The sequence below is a fragment of the Podarcis muralis genome, chromosome 12, assembly GCF_964188315.1.
Source record: "Podarcis muralis chromosome 12, rPodMur119.hap1.1, whole genome shotgun sequence".
Classification (NCBI taxonomy): domain Eukaryota; kingdom Metazoa; phylum Chordata; class Lepidosauria; order Squamata; family Lacertidae; genus Podarcis; species Podarcis muralis.
The window spans coordinates 25,963,940-25,978,740 of record NC_135666.1 but is presented as its reverse complement, the minus strand read 5'-3'; the positions used below and the strand labels follow the sequence as shown (position 1 = coordinate 25,978,740).

At 42.2% G+C, this 14,801-nt stretch overlaps 1 protein-coding gene across 3 annotated transcripts in view; it reads right to left on the bottom strand.

Annotated features, from left to right (window-relative positions):
- ITGA8 (integrin subunit alpha 8) overlaps nt 1-14,801 on the bottom strand; it is a 119,647-nt gene that overhangs the window by 47,745 nt on the left and 57,101 nt on the right. For all 3 annotated transcript variants that reach the window (XM_028751564.2, XM_028751565.2, XM_028751566.2), the window contains exons 16-20: nt 8,519-8,574; nt 7,171-7,325; nt 6,103-6,240; nt 5,529-5,596; nt 4,013-4,160 (exon numbers count right to left, since the gene is read on the bottom strand). In XM_028751564.2, the coding sequence (XP_028607397.2) occupies nt 4,013-4,160; nt 5,529-5,596; nt 6,103-6,240; nt 7,171-7,325; nt 8,519-8,574 (565 nt within the window). The remainder of the gene's footprint in view (nt 1-4,012; nt 4,161-5,528; nt 5,597-6,102; nt 6,241-7,170; nt 7,326-8,518; nt 8,575-14,801) is intronic.

The window sequence follows — 14,801 nt, the reverse complement described above, 5'->3', positions numbered from 1 at the left end:
GAAGTTGTTGAGCTTTATTTGGGGGAATGCAGAAAATCACTAACCCGACAGATAAACACTGACAATCACTCGTGTTGCAAAAGCAAACAAGCGCCTGCCTGTTCACCACGTCCAATTGTTGCAGCAGCAGCCAATCCACAGCAGCCATTGCCACACCAACAAATCAACCACCCACTTACCGCAGCAGCAGCCAATCCACAGCAGCCTTTCCCGCAGCCACCAATCACCCACCAAATCACCGCTGACAAGCTGCAGCTCGTAGCTGCAACCAATCACCCGTCCGCCTATGCACTATCTATGTATAAGACAACCCCCATTTTTAAACATTAATTTAGAGTAAAAAATCATGGAATACATGGGAAAGTATGGTACATTGCACTGCCCACTTCTGCCTCTGGTGATGCCCATGTTTGGCTTCAGCCCATAGGCATGCAACCCATGGAAGGCATCCTCCAACAGAATGCAACCCTTCGGCTGAAAAATGGTTCCCAACCCCGGGCATGTGGTGACGTCACAGGCACTAACCAATAGGCTACCTGTAACCAACAGGTTATCCCCATTCAAATCGAAGCTCTCTGAAGATAAACACAACTGTTTTAATTTTCTTACTGGGGCCTGCCTTGGAAGGGAAACACCAATGAACCTCTTTGGCTGCTCTTAAATTGTCACATCTGTCTTCGCTTTCTGAAAGGACTCAACTTATTTCTGCCCAAGAGAACAGAAGTAATTAGCACTCTACTAAAGAATTGTGCACTTCTTTGTTTTTCTCAATCACCCGGAGAAATCTGCTGCTGATGGATGCTCCAAAAGTGTTGAGGGCACATCTAGCTGTAAAAATGCAATAATTTAAGTACTGTGAATGCATCCAAGGATTGTGAAGTTAGGGTCCTGCCACCCCTGTGTTCTGACTTTCAGCCCTGTGTTCTATCCACCCCATATCCCAGGCTACTTTTTGTTGCTTTGATGGTGCTCTTCTTTTTCTTTTTTTAAACTAAAGACACTTCTGATCTTTCTGTGTATTATTATCTCTGGCCTCCTTTCTCTAGCCAGGTCATCTGTATAAACATAAGGGAACAGAGGGAGAAAGAACAGGGAGCTGTAAGACAGGAGAAGTTGCATAATAGGGGCTTGAACAAAAGAAAAAACAGACTTATTTGTCTTTCTTTGCCTTAATTCGTTGGCATCGTTAGCTAGAGAAATAAAATCTTATGAGGAATGTATACGGCAGAACTTCTGAAAAACATGAGGTACTGTGCATGTCCCAGTGATTGTACTTTTACATACAGTAGCTCAGAAATGTGAGGAATCCTATGCTTTACATAACAGCCAGTTACTTTATCTTTAAGTAGGAAACTAGTTCCTGGCAGGGATCACCAATGTGGCTCCTGGGAGCACACATGTGCCCAGAGAGGCCATTCCTGGCACCCACAGGATCTCACCCACCACCGAAATTAGACTTGAAAGAAGCAGTCTGTTGTAGCCAATGGAACAGGTAGAATGGTATACTTGGCTGTGGTCTGTGTGTGGTGTCCATGAAAGCTTCTCCAATGTCCTTCAAGACGGAGTGAGTTTCAAAGAACACTGGTGCCACAGCACACGAGGCCCTTTCCACCTGTGTTCTTTCTGATGTTGTTGGACTCCAATGCCCACCAGCCTCAGCCAGCATGGCCAATCATCAGGGATGATGGGACTTGCAGTCCAGTAATATCTGGAGGACCAGAAGTTGCCCATCCCAACCCTATTCATCACCCTTCTTGACCATCCAAGGACCCCTTACACAGAACTGCCCAGGTGACCCTTATGCCTCATGCATGAATATGAAGTCTCTGTAAGACTTGGTAGCATGCGTTAGTCTTTTGTGTGTTTTCTTCACAGTATTTTTCTGCTTGCCCTTTGTTCCTTATCTCTATTAATGAAAACAAGGCATACCCAAGAAGCATCACACCACTGACCTAATGGATAAAGCTCAGTTCCTCCCCATATTTTAAACCCGCTTAGCTCAAAGGACAGCAAGATTGCAGAAATTGTACTGGAGAAATTATTCTTGTATCGGAGAATAAAGACCTGGGTATTTGCAAAGGAGAACAACTGACACATGTTCTATTGGCAGTTCCCATGTCACATATGCTAATCCATTAACACCTCCAAATATTTAGCCACACTAGCCTTTTACTACATACTAGGAATGACTTTATTTTCCCTTTTGTAGGAACACATGGCTTATTTTTACCGCTCTGAACAGTAGCAAAACCTGACCAATTAACATCAGCACCAGTGCAACCTGGATCTGGTTTCAAGTGGAAACGAGAGGAATGTGGATGAAAATAGGCAACCTAGCAGAACTCCTGGATGAATGAAGCTGTGTAGGCTTTAAAACTGGCAGAGCTGCCTATGTGATGATGATTAATCACTGGCCACAAATGATTTCCCCAAAGGCCCGGATATTAATGGCCTGAGTGTTAGCTGTTGACATTCTAACACCCAGCTCTGGCACGGAAAGTTACATGGAATTAAGTGCCAATAGCATCAAGGACACCTGCTCCTGGTGTGAGTGCATTTAAGACATGGAAACTGGTATTTCTTTCTCTCGCATCCCCTCCCAGGGTGGTGGCGGCAGCTCTAATTAAGCTGATTTCCGCCCCCCGCCCCCAGCTAGCAGCTAAACGTTTATTCCCCAAATGAGAAAAAACCACACAAACAAATGAAAATCCTCTGCTACACTGAGTTTCTGCTTTGACACAGATTTGTCTAGCCACAACAGTTGTTGTTGTTCTTACTATTTAAATATTCGTTAAATTTATAACCTGCCCTTCCTCTTAAAGATGCCCTGGGTGACAAACAACAAGTGATAAAACACTAGTAACATCTCTAAAACATCTTAAACACTTTTTGAGTGACAGCATGAAATTATGTCACCATCGGTCCTAAGAGCCATTTCTGTACTTCACGTTGTCTGGACAATTTTATCCTAAAGTAACTCCTACTATGTTTCATTAACTGTGTTGTGTTATGATCCATGTATATGATGCACTTTTTCTATGCCAATAAAGGAGATTGATTGATTGATTGATTGATTGACATCTTAAACACATTTCCAATGCTGATTCTAACATACCTGCCTCAACAACTTACACCCTCATAATACAATAATAAAGCTTCATGCTGTGACCTTCACAACTGCACAAAAGACTGGACAGAACACCAAAACACATCTGGTAGCAAAAGGGTCAGGTTTTTAAATATTATTTTTAGAGAAGAGTCTACAAATACAAGACAAAGCTTTGTTTAATTTAAAAATATAGCCTCTAAGAATAGCACAGTTCCTTTCTTGTCAACAGTTACAGACAGATCTTTCTTACCCCCTTCAGTGAGTTTTGCATCAGTAGAACAGGCTAAAGAAGAGGAGCAGGAAGTTATTTTCAACACAAGAAAAATATTTGATTCTCGAAAGGAAATTAACTTGGCACACCTTGGTTCCTTGCGGGGAGGGGAGGCGTGTCATGCTTTGAACTATCTAAAATAAAGTTCATGCTGTATCAGCTTGCAGGCTTTGTAGTCAGATGAATTGATATATGCTGCCCTGTAGTGAGCACATGAATTGTCTGTGTATTTAGGGGATAGAATTTCATCTCGGCTCCTCCAAAAGTGCCTCTAAACTTTTCAACTAAAACAAACTACGGCCAGCTCAGTTCTAGCTCCACTGCTGAACAACATTACAATAACCAGCCTTCCCTTGCCTGGTATCCTCCAGGTGATGTGGGACTACAAATCCCATCAGCCCCTGCCAGCATGGCCAATGGTCAGGGTGATAGAGGGCACCATATTGGGGGAGGCTACTATACATCTTTGTGTGAATAATTTTGTTAATTAAAAAATATTATTTTTCAGGGCCTGCTATCCCACTTGGTTCAAATAAATATAATATCTATGACTGCCATTGCTTTCCTCCCGCAAAGTGCCTGTATAGGTTTCTGCTATGCAGCCTCTGCTAGAGAAAAGGAATACATGTTACCTTGCTGTTACGCTCGACACCGGTGTAATCTGCCTCAGGGGGTATCTTAATATGGAGCTCAGCCTCATAGGCACCTTCGCCTTCGTTTCTTGAGTTGATCATAAGCGTGACACAGTTTTCCTCCCCAATTATTATCTGATCTCTATCCCTGTAAGAAAGAAAACTCATTTTCATAACAGGTTTTCAAAATACACAACAGTGCCAATTTCTCAGCAAACTGAGATCCAGAAGAACCATCTCTTCAGCTGATGTGAGGAGTCATTCCTGCGTCATTATTGCCAAGCTGCACATTTCCTTTCACTTGTGACTTTCAATTAGGGTGGACATAATGACATAAGAAAAGCCTGCTGGGTCAGGCCAATGGCCCATCTAGTCCAGCAACCTCTTCTCATAGTGGCCAGTCGGATGCCTATGGGAAACCAGGGAGCAGGATATGAACACAACAGCACTCTCCCCTCCTGTGGTTTCCAGCAACTGGTAATCGGAAGCATTACGGTGTCCAACTGTGGAGGTAGAGCAAAGGTAAAGGTAAAGGTAAAGGTAAAGGACTCCTGGATGGTTAAGTCCAGCCAAAGGCGACTATGGGGTTGTGGCGCTCATCTCGCTTTCAGGCCAAGGGAGCCAGCGTTTGTCCACAGACAGCTTTCCGGGTCATGTGGCCAGCATGACTAAACTGCTTCTGGCACAACAGATGGAAACCAGAGCGCACAGAAATGCTGTTTACCTTCCTGCTGGAGGGGTACCTACTTGCACCTGTGTGCTTTTGAACTGCTAGGTTGGCAGGAGCTGGGACAGAGCAACGGAAGCTCACCCCGATGCAGGGATTCGAACTGCTGACCTTCTGATCAGCAAGCCCAAGAGGCTCAGTGGTTTAGACCACAGCGCCACATCCCCTGGAGGCAGAGCCTGGCCATCATGGCTAGTAGTCACTGATAGCCCTCTCCCCTCCATGAATTTGTCTAATCCTCTCTTAAAGCCATCCAAGTTGCTGGCCTTTACTGCACTGCAAAGGTGTACTTTGGGAAAAAAGGATGCACCATGTTAGACTAGAATTGCTTTCAAGGAATGCCCTGAGGATGCAGGGTTTTCCCCCCACTCCCATCCTCGATCCAGACATGCTTCTCTGTAACAGTACCCTTTCAGCACTGTTGCCAGAAGAGAAGGCTGCAGCCTTGAACAAAACCAATTACCCATGGCTTTGCTCAGGAAGAATGTCCGAAACATTTTTTGCTGAAATAAGCAAAATCTGAGCAAGCAGAGCTGTTAAAGAAGTGGCTTTGCTTCGTTTTGTGTTTAGATGTGACAAACCTTTGAAGCTACACATTTAGCGGCTGTAAAAAAAACCCTTAAAAGCTCATATCGGCATTCAATAGTTGAAATATCTGCTTCCTATCGGATGGGGCAATCTTGGTGGGTTTCTCGTCCCCACCCCCTGCCCACAAGCAGTTTTTTGTTTTTTAAATGAACACCTTTATTTCATTAAGTGCAAAACACAAGTTTATTTGCTCAAACTTACGGCACAGCGGAAAGTTTCAAGTCAGGAATGCACACGTTGTCTTCTCCACAATCCACAAGAATGTAAGCCTGCATTGTTCAAAACATGCATCACTCATGTTAGGGGCTCTGCTTGAAAGGAATCCCAGCCATTTCCTTTCCCTTCCTTCATGCTTGTTTGATAGCCATTAAAAATAAGTCCCTGCAAAGGCTGGATGCTTCCAAACCCCTGATTCCAATACAAAGAGCCGGTGGTGACTGGCTGTATATGTAAAGGCATGTTAACCTACTGCATATTAAAAGAGTGAGCACATCTTTCTTTCATTGCTGCGAGGAATATGATTTACAGGCTGTTGCAGTTAGCTAGGGCTAAGAGAATGAGAACATTCAGGAAAAAACACAGGCTGAAAGAGGCTCGAGAAATTTCAGATAGGTCTGGTTCAATTAGCTCCCCATAATGAACAAATTAAGCTCTTGTTGCGCACACTGAAAGAATGCCGAAACCCTGAACAAAGCTGCTTATAAAAGATGCCACACAGCATGGTAGCTTTCGTTAGCTGTTCGGAGGCATAAGAAATACACATGCAAGACCCTACCTGCTCCCCAATGTAGTTCTCTTGGTAATAGTTCAATATTGGGTCCACAGCTGAACCATCTGAAAAGGTGGATTCATCCAAGCTGTAGTTCAAACTAATGCTGATTGGAGACAACTTATCTCGGTATTCAGTTTCATCCTGCGGGAGAGAAATCACATAGAAACTCTTCACTTATGTTGCACTTCATTAATGTACTGTGTGTGTGTGTGTGTGTGTGTGTGTGTGTGTGTAGTCTTTGTTTCAGCAATGAAGCAATTAATATCCTGATCCTATGACTGTCTACTAAGAAGTGAGGACCACTGGATTTACTTCAGCTAGGTAAGTTTGCAGACGAATGCAGCTAAAGTCTCCAAAAAGGACAAAGAGCAAGTTACCTCACTTATAGCAAAGTTTCCAAAACACACTGCTTCTGCAACATCTGCACTTGAGAAGCAGGTTGCTAATCTGTGCAGAGCCAGAACTATTTCAAAGCAGTAGTCTGCCATGATGTTGTACTTCTAAAGAGCTCAGTTCCCACAAGCTCTTTGCTGAAATGGAAGCAGCACACATGTGACCTATGGAAGGAATAGTGTTGATGTGTTCCATAGGAAAGGAGTCACATGCATCGGTTTTGAAAAATTCTCCACCATTACCTATAACATTCCCTTGTCGGTAACCCAAAGGTGCCACCCAAACCCACTTGAGCAGATTGCTTAATCATTTGAATTGTCAAAATAACTCCAACTTGTTCATAATCAATAGCGTCTCTTTTTGAGTCTTTCTGAAAAGCTGCTCTCAGAAAACCAGTGATAACAAATTGTTTCCCCAGATCAGAAAGACCAGTGAGATAAAAGCATTTATATATTTTTTGGGAGCTAACCTATAGAAAGCTCACAGTATAAGAGTTGCCTCTGATATGGTAGTACAGCTCTTTCCACATCTGTAAAAACATCTGCCCATACAATGTGGGGATGTACTTATATTAGTTCTGTTGATAGTCCTAGTTTAATCATCTAGATAGTGACTATATTCTGAAAGAATTGCTCCCAAAGCAATAATTTTCTGGAAACAGCAAAGAGCAAAACTTACTCTGAGATAAACCACAAAGTCCTTGCAAGTGAGCCGCTTCTGCCTGTCTATTGTGAAGAGGAAGACATGCTGGGACTGATGGTAATCAAGCAAGAGGGCACGCTTAACAGCTCCTTTCACTTTTAACACATCTAGCTGGAGTTCAGCTCTCAGAGCTAAAGAGGATGTAAGCAAACCAAACATCATAAAAACAGTCAATTGGATGCTCCACTTTGAATTCTGATCTGCTTTTACAGAAAGCTTATTATTTTTGTTTTATCAACATCTGTATTTCTGACAGAAGTTCACCATTTGTTCAGTTGACCAATGACTGTTTCCCAAAAGGAAATGGTTCAGATACTTCTTATGTCCTTACAGCACAAACTGACCATTTCAAAATATTGTACAAAAATGCAAGCAATATTCTTTCAAGTAAAACGTTTTAATCAAGTACGGTAATAGCACTCAGCATGATGAGGTAAATGCCAGGGACCAGGCAATGCCCTTTCCCAAGGAACTCTGGGAATTGTAGTTCTGAGAGGGAAACAGAGGTCTCCCAACAATTCTCACCACCCTTAACAAACTACAGTTCCCTGAGTTCTTTGGGCAAAGCCGTGACTGCTTAAAGTGGTATGATGCTGCTTCAATTGTACAATACAGATGGTGCCTACATTTGTAAAACCAGGGCTTTTCTTCATGGGGAACTCATAGGAACTCAATTCTGGCTCCTCTCTGGTGGGTGCCATTGCCATTCTAAGAGAACAAGGGAGGTGTTCATGGTGAGTTCCGGCACCTCTTTTTTAAAGAAAAATAACACTGTCTAAAACCCAACCCATCTGGTTTCTTTCAGGTTCAAGGAATGTGATTAGTACAAGGAGGCCGAATGCCTACATGGGCATTCCCAATGACTTCTAGAACCCAACTGGGCACGAAGTTAATAATCCCAGTGTGTGCTCTGGGACTTCCCTTTAATGAAAACAGCACCTTTGGAGAGTCAATATTTGTCAGGACTGTGGCAAGGAGAGGCTGAGTGAAATTCCCCCTTCCCATGGTGCTCAGGTTTTCCCATGACTGCTATTTACACAGAACTCCCACATAGCTCAGTCAGCAGAGCGTGAGACTCAGGGCAGTGGGTTCAAGCCCCACGTTGGGCAAAAGATTCCCACATTTGAGGGGGTTGGGCTAGATGACCCTCATGCTCCCTCCCAACTCTGCAATTCTATGATTCTTTGACCAACAATTGAGGTTGTGTCTAGTTCGGCCCTAATGGAGCTTAACAGGGCAGGTATTGAAGGCAAGTTTAACTATGGCAACAGAAAGTCAGCTAATCTTAAACCACAATCTTTAAACAGATGTTAAAAAGTCTTACCTATTTTTTCTGAAATGCCTGGACCTTCAAAAGCCACACAGACGGTTACAGTAAAACTACAAAGGAAATGGGAAGAATAACATTAGAACGTAAGGAGAGCCTACTGGATCAGGTCAGTGTCCCATCTAGTCCAGTGTCCTGTTCTCCCAGTGGCCAAATAGATACCATGGCAGGCCCCAAAGCAGGACCTGAGCTCAAGAGCGCCCTCTCTCCCTGCAGTTTCCAGCAAATATTCAGAAGCATACTGCCTCTGACAGTGGATGTGGAGCACAGTCATCAGGGTTAGTAGCCATTGGTAGCCCAGTCCTCCATGAATTTCATGGAATCTCTCTTTTAAAGCTGTCCACAGTGCACTTGTTGAAATTCTGCATAGGAATATAGCTGTATCTTTATATCATGACTTTTGGGTTTTGTTTCTCTCTTTTCAAAACTGCCATAGAAAGTAACCTGCTCAAGATCCATGACATGGCCACCATTTTGAATTAATAACTATTCCATCTCCACAAAGACCTTAGGAGGGAACTCTAATTCTGTAAAAATAACTTGGGTTTTTCTCTAAACTACAATTCTCTGAACCTTTACTGAATGACCATGCTCATGAAACTAAATGATTTTAAATGGAAGCCTTGGAAAAATAGAGGCCTCAAGACTTAAAGCAAGCCGTCTTGGGCATAACTGCTATTGAAGAAACTGGAAGTTTGCCCTCTCATGCATTTCCTATGATGAAAGAGCATTAAACTCCTTCTCTTGTACCTCGCCTACAGAAGACAATGGAAGTCTGGCATGTGCAGGCCTTAGATTATTTTATTTATTACATTTATTTATCACATGGAGTTCAAAGTGGCATAAGTAGCTCTCATTAAAGTTTATTCTCTCAATAACCCTGTTAGGGAGGTTGGGCTGAAAGACAGAGACTGGTCAAAGGTCACCCAGTGAGCTTTGAACCTGTTTACATGTGCTTAAATGAACTGATCTTCAGTCTATAAAGCTGGCATGAACCAGCTAAGATAAATATGGGCCCACTTTCTAAGTCCAATCACACCAGGAACATAATTTAAGCTAAATATTTTATATAACACATTTCTTCTGACATACCAAGTCAGACTTTCAAGCCAAGCAATTCTTTTTTAGATAGAACATCCCAAGTCATAAATTGAGAAGCAGTTGAGCTGCAAGACATTCCTTTGCATTATGAAAAGATAAATTTTTAATCAGGCTATGCTAAAAAGGCTTTCACAAACAACCACGCATGGATGTTAAATCATTATAACCAACTCTATCCTGCTAGAAAAGTACAATTTCCTGCTAATCAGTGTTGCTGGAAATCCATCATTTGTGACTTGCTCCTGATGACAGGTCAATCTATGTGTTCAGAGGTGAAACTTGAAAAACAAAACCCCTTTTGAAAATTAAACAGGATAGCACGGAAATGTTCTCTATACAAAACCTGAAAAATCTTCTTTGGTGATTCCATTTTTTTGGGGGGGGGAATGTTATAATTTTATCATTTTACAAAAACTGCAGATTAAGTAGAAGACAGCTTCTTGGGCAAGACCTACTGTTCTTGCATTAGTCATTTTTATTTTCAGTTCCAAGTTACTAAATGCATATCTACGGACACTAGAAGTTCAAAACCAGCAACATCACCTCTGGAACAACCTCTAATCTTATTAGAATTCCGTATCAGCTTCCTCTGACAGTCTTGCTGAAAAAGGACCACATCTGGGTTTCATATAACGTGCTTGACCTTATTCCACTTCTTCCTCCAGGGCAAACAATTTGCCACATATCATTAAGCAGGGCTTTCCCATAAACTCCAATGGTTGTTATGAAGGGTTATTTCAGAGCCTTGAAGAACCCCCAAATTCTGACCCAATTCCCTTGGAATTGCCAAGAGATGAATAACTGAACATTGCTTAATTTATGGAGCAGTGCAGAGTTGGAAATAAGGGGAGAACGATGGACATGGCATGCATATGATCTAATGACTAAACCTGATCACAAATACAAGCTTTATTATAGGGCAAACTGATCAACAATGCAGGACATGTAAGGGGGACTGAGTGGCTTTGAAATAGAAAAACCATTCACCTGTATAGGTAGAATTAGTGAAACCTTTGTATCTCCATTGCTCATATGCCCAGTCCTTGATCCTCAACAGATTTCATGACTCCACACATTCCCTACCAAGAATGCTGAAGAAATCACAAGAGTCACAATTTCTGCCTCTCAAGCTGTTTTACAGTTTGCTTGTTTTCCTCTTCCCTCCTCATCCATTTTACTTTTGTGTTGGGCCCTTTAAATTGCAAGCCTGTGGTCAGGGAGCGACTGCCTTATTTTTATTCTTATGAAAGATGCTCTGGGAAAGTTTGTGTTTTAATGAAGCACCTTTACCCTTTCACCTCTATCTAGAACTCAGCTGCCAAAATCAATTATGTCTCATACTGCTCAGATCATGCAACACTCCTCTTCAAATTCCTAGAATGGCTCTCCATTCCTTCTGCACTGAGAACAAAGTTTTTGTCTTTAGTTTTAGAACACTTCATATCCTTGGCCCACTCTGGTTACTAACAATAAACTATGGTGTTTTTCAAAAAAATATATGTGAAAGACTACAGGAAAACCTCAGGCTTGCATACTCCTGCCCCACTCTCCTGGGGCAGCAATAAGGAGATTGGAAGCTTTTGCTTCCTACGACTGATGGAAAACAAGACAACCTCAAATCTTGGTTAATGAAGCTGCCTCTCATGGGACCTGACACCAGGGGTTACCAATTCCCTGAGGAAGACTCAGAGAATAAAGTATGCTTCACCCGGAAGATATTGCCCTACCTTTGTTCTTGGACTTAGAATATGAGTGCTCCAACTTCCTGACCAGGCAGAAGTCAACAGATACAAAATCAGGCACCACTGCTCTAAAAACCAAAGGGATCTGTGGCCAACTATAGCTTTTCTGCTCTGGCAGCAATATGAGGGAAGGCACAAACCAGAAGGACCCATTGGGAGCTGTCCATGGTTCTGCCCTCCCTGCCCTTTATTTAAGATTTCTCAGAGTCTGTCTGACACGGCCTGCTCAGAAGTCACTCAGCATGACCACATCTACATCAGAAGGCAGCCCTGTTTAGGGAAGCCCTGTTTAGGGAAGCCCAGCCAGATGGGTGGGGTATAAATAATAAATTATTATTAATAATAATATAAATTATATTAATTTATAAATAATAAATTATTGCAGGGAACTGCAAGCCTCAGCCCCAATAAAAGAGGATTCTGGGTTGTTTCAATAAGCCACCAGTTTAGGGTTTGGACATAAGAGGAAACTATGGTTAACTGGAAAGAGACACGAGAGTTTCTAAGATGGGAGGAGGGAATGCATGAGCCTGAGACTCATGAACATAATGATGAACCATTGTTTATTATTATGCTTCAATGCAGCCACAAACTGTGCATTTCTTTCCTTGCAAATAACCATTGTTCCTCCCACTCTGCCACCCTTGGCTACCCCTCCGGTTTCATTTCCCTATGCTGCTCTTATGCTTGGAAGTCCCATCTAGAACTCCAATGTGGTATCACTTCTTGCACTCCTTTCAAGTCCCTCTTCTTCTTCACTAAGTCCTCATCCCCCAGCCTACACAAATCCCTAAGTATTCGATACTACCTTTGACCATATTCATCCCTCGCTGTTCTTGACTCTTCCATTCCTCCGCTATGGAAAGGAAAATGCTGAAACTAAGGTGCTGTACTTTAAGAAGCTGGCAGAGAAGTCAAACTGACCGCAGTGAACCGGGAGGGTTTATGATCATGGAGATTAATTTATAACTCTGTACAAAAACACATGCACATCCAGACCTATTCATAAATGCCAGTTTTAGAACAATTAACGGATGGAAAAAAACTCTTCCATGTAAAGTTTGCATTGTTTTGGTGGCAAAGGGTCTAACACTTCACCCTGACAGTAAGGGGCTGATAAAAGATCTGTACAATGGACAACTGTAGATGAAGACAGATCTTATAAACTAGAAATTTCCTTCCCTTGGCCCGGGGTTACTCAAGGAGGTCAGACTAAAACAACTCTTATTTCCCTTCAACCCTGCCAGTGAATTTTCACACATACGAATCTGTATAAAGACAGGAACATTTGCAATATATATTTGTAAGACAATATGTTTCCTCATTTGTGATCTGCCCCCAGATATTTCTACTTAAAGTGTAATGCTGCAAATGTTTACTTGAAGCTAAGCCCTACTATATTCATTAGACCTCGCTCCCTAATAAGTGTGTGGAGGTAGGGTTGCCTCCTGACATACTGTTACAATATGCCTTTGTGCCTTCAGGATGTTCCGACTGCAAAAATGTTTACAATTGCTCAGATCAATAAATGATTAAACTCTACTACGGTTTGAGTTTCTAATTCAGGACTGGGGAAACTCAGGTCTGAGGGCCAAATACAGCTCTCCAGTCTTCTCTATCTGGTCCTTAGGACTCTCCCCAGGCCACAGCCCTCCTTGAGTGTTCTTGCCTCTTGGTTGTCTGGATGGAGGACAGAGAGGGGTGTATGTGTAGAAACTAGCCTACTGCACACAGATGGCATCTGCATTCATTGCTCCACCCACGTTTGTCCCTGGCCCTGCCCACCAGTGTCATGTGACTCCCCAGATGGTTGCCCAGCTGAAAATGCACTCCTTGGGTCTGAAAAAGGTTCCTTGCCCTTGTTCTAATTCAATGCCTACAATGATCCCAAGAGAGACATCGGTTGTCCACGTATCATAAAGCAGGGATGGGGAAGAAACCCAAGTGAGTTCACGTTTAGAATTGAATTAATCAGATTTGCACTTTCTGAAGCAACATGAGAAGCAAAACACAGCCATCCTTCAAATTTCAGTTGTCCAAATTTTGCAATGCGGCTCTCCAACCAATGTTTGCAAAAATGCGTATGTTAGGGGGATATGTGTATATTAAAATGAATATATTAGTGAAAATGCACTAGAGAGATTGCTTGCATAAATGTGTACCTTAGTCAAATGTGCAGCAGAAAAATTAGGATGTTTATTAGGATGAATTTGTACAAAAATTCATCTTTTTTAAAAAGTACACATTGCTGGAGAAACATGGAGAACTGAATTTAAAATTGGAAAAATGAGAAATGGAGAGAACCGAAATTGACCGATCCTCCCATCTCTTATCATGAGGCCTGTTTGGGTATACTGCCCACATGTAAAGATTACATACAAGCGCAGCAGGGGTGAATGTGCTAAGCTCTGACTCCCTATTAGAGGGTGAAGTCTGAAGCAGGGAGCCTCCTCTATGCATGGAGGTTCCTGTGTGATTTAGAACCTTACAGAAGTGGGGTTCTAGATCACACAGGGAGTCTTTGGGATTAGGAGAAGCTCCTTGCTTCAGGCTTTCCTCTCCAACTCATGGAGACTGGTGGGAATAGTCACATGGGGGTGGAGCTTAGCAAGTTCATTTCTGCTCACATGTAGCCTTTACCTGTGAACAGGATGTCCAAACAGGATGCTCCTGAAAATGGATGCGAAGCCACCCAAAAAAACCCAGTGTTTATTTGGATCCAAATCAGAGCCAGTCCTCTCAAAATCTTTTGCACTTGGGACAGCTGAGTACAAAAATGGACTGAGAAAAAAAAATTAAATTTGTAAGAAATCCTTAAGGTGCAATCACCTTTGCTCAGCTGTAATTTACAAGGGTGGGGGAACCCAGCTTCTCCCCCCTGTTTATAACTTCACATTTTAACACATTTTAAGGCATGCTTGGTTTTAACAACATATTGGGGAGTTTTTCTGTCTCTGTAGGAAAACAAAGCATACACATTTTAATAACAATTTCCCACATGGTTAAAACAATATTTGCCTTATACTGGGATAGTGTACAGTAATCCAAATCTTTAGACTCCCTGAGCTTTTTCTGGTTAAGATGACCTCCTTTCATTCATTTTATTTTGAAATGTCAATCAACGGGCATTTTGCACAAGTTGCACAGCTGGCTAAGAGATACAGAAATCTATCCCATGGGGCAGAGGAAATATTTGTCTGTTGGAGTTTCCCTAATAATTGTTTGCATATGTACAACACGAGGTTATAACAACTACAGAGAAAAATTACAGCATAGAAAACTAACAGCTGCTCTTCCATCATTTCGAAGACAGGATTAAAAAGTTTTATAGCCGGAGTAAAAACCTTTAGGGAAGCATATTTTATAACAAAATGGTCAGGACCATAACCATCTATCTGTTGTGGCACCTATATAACATATACGATTATATATATCTA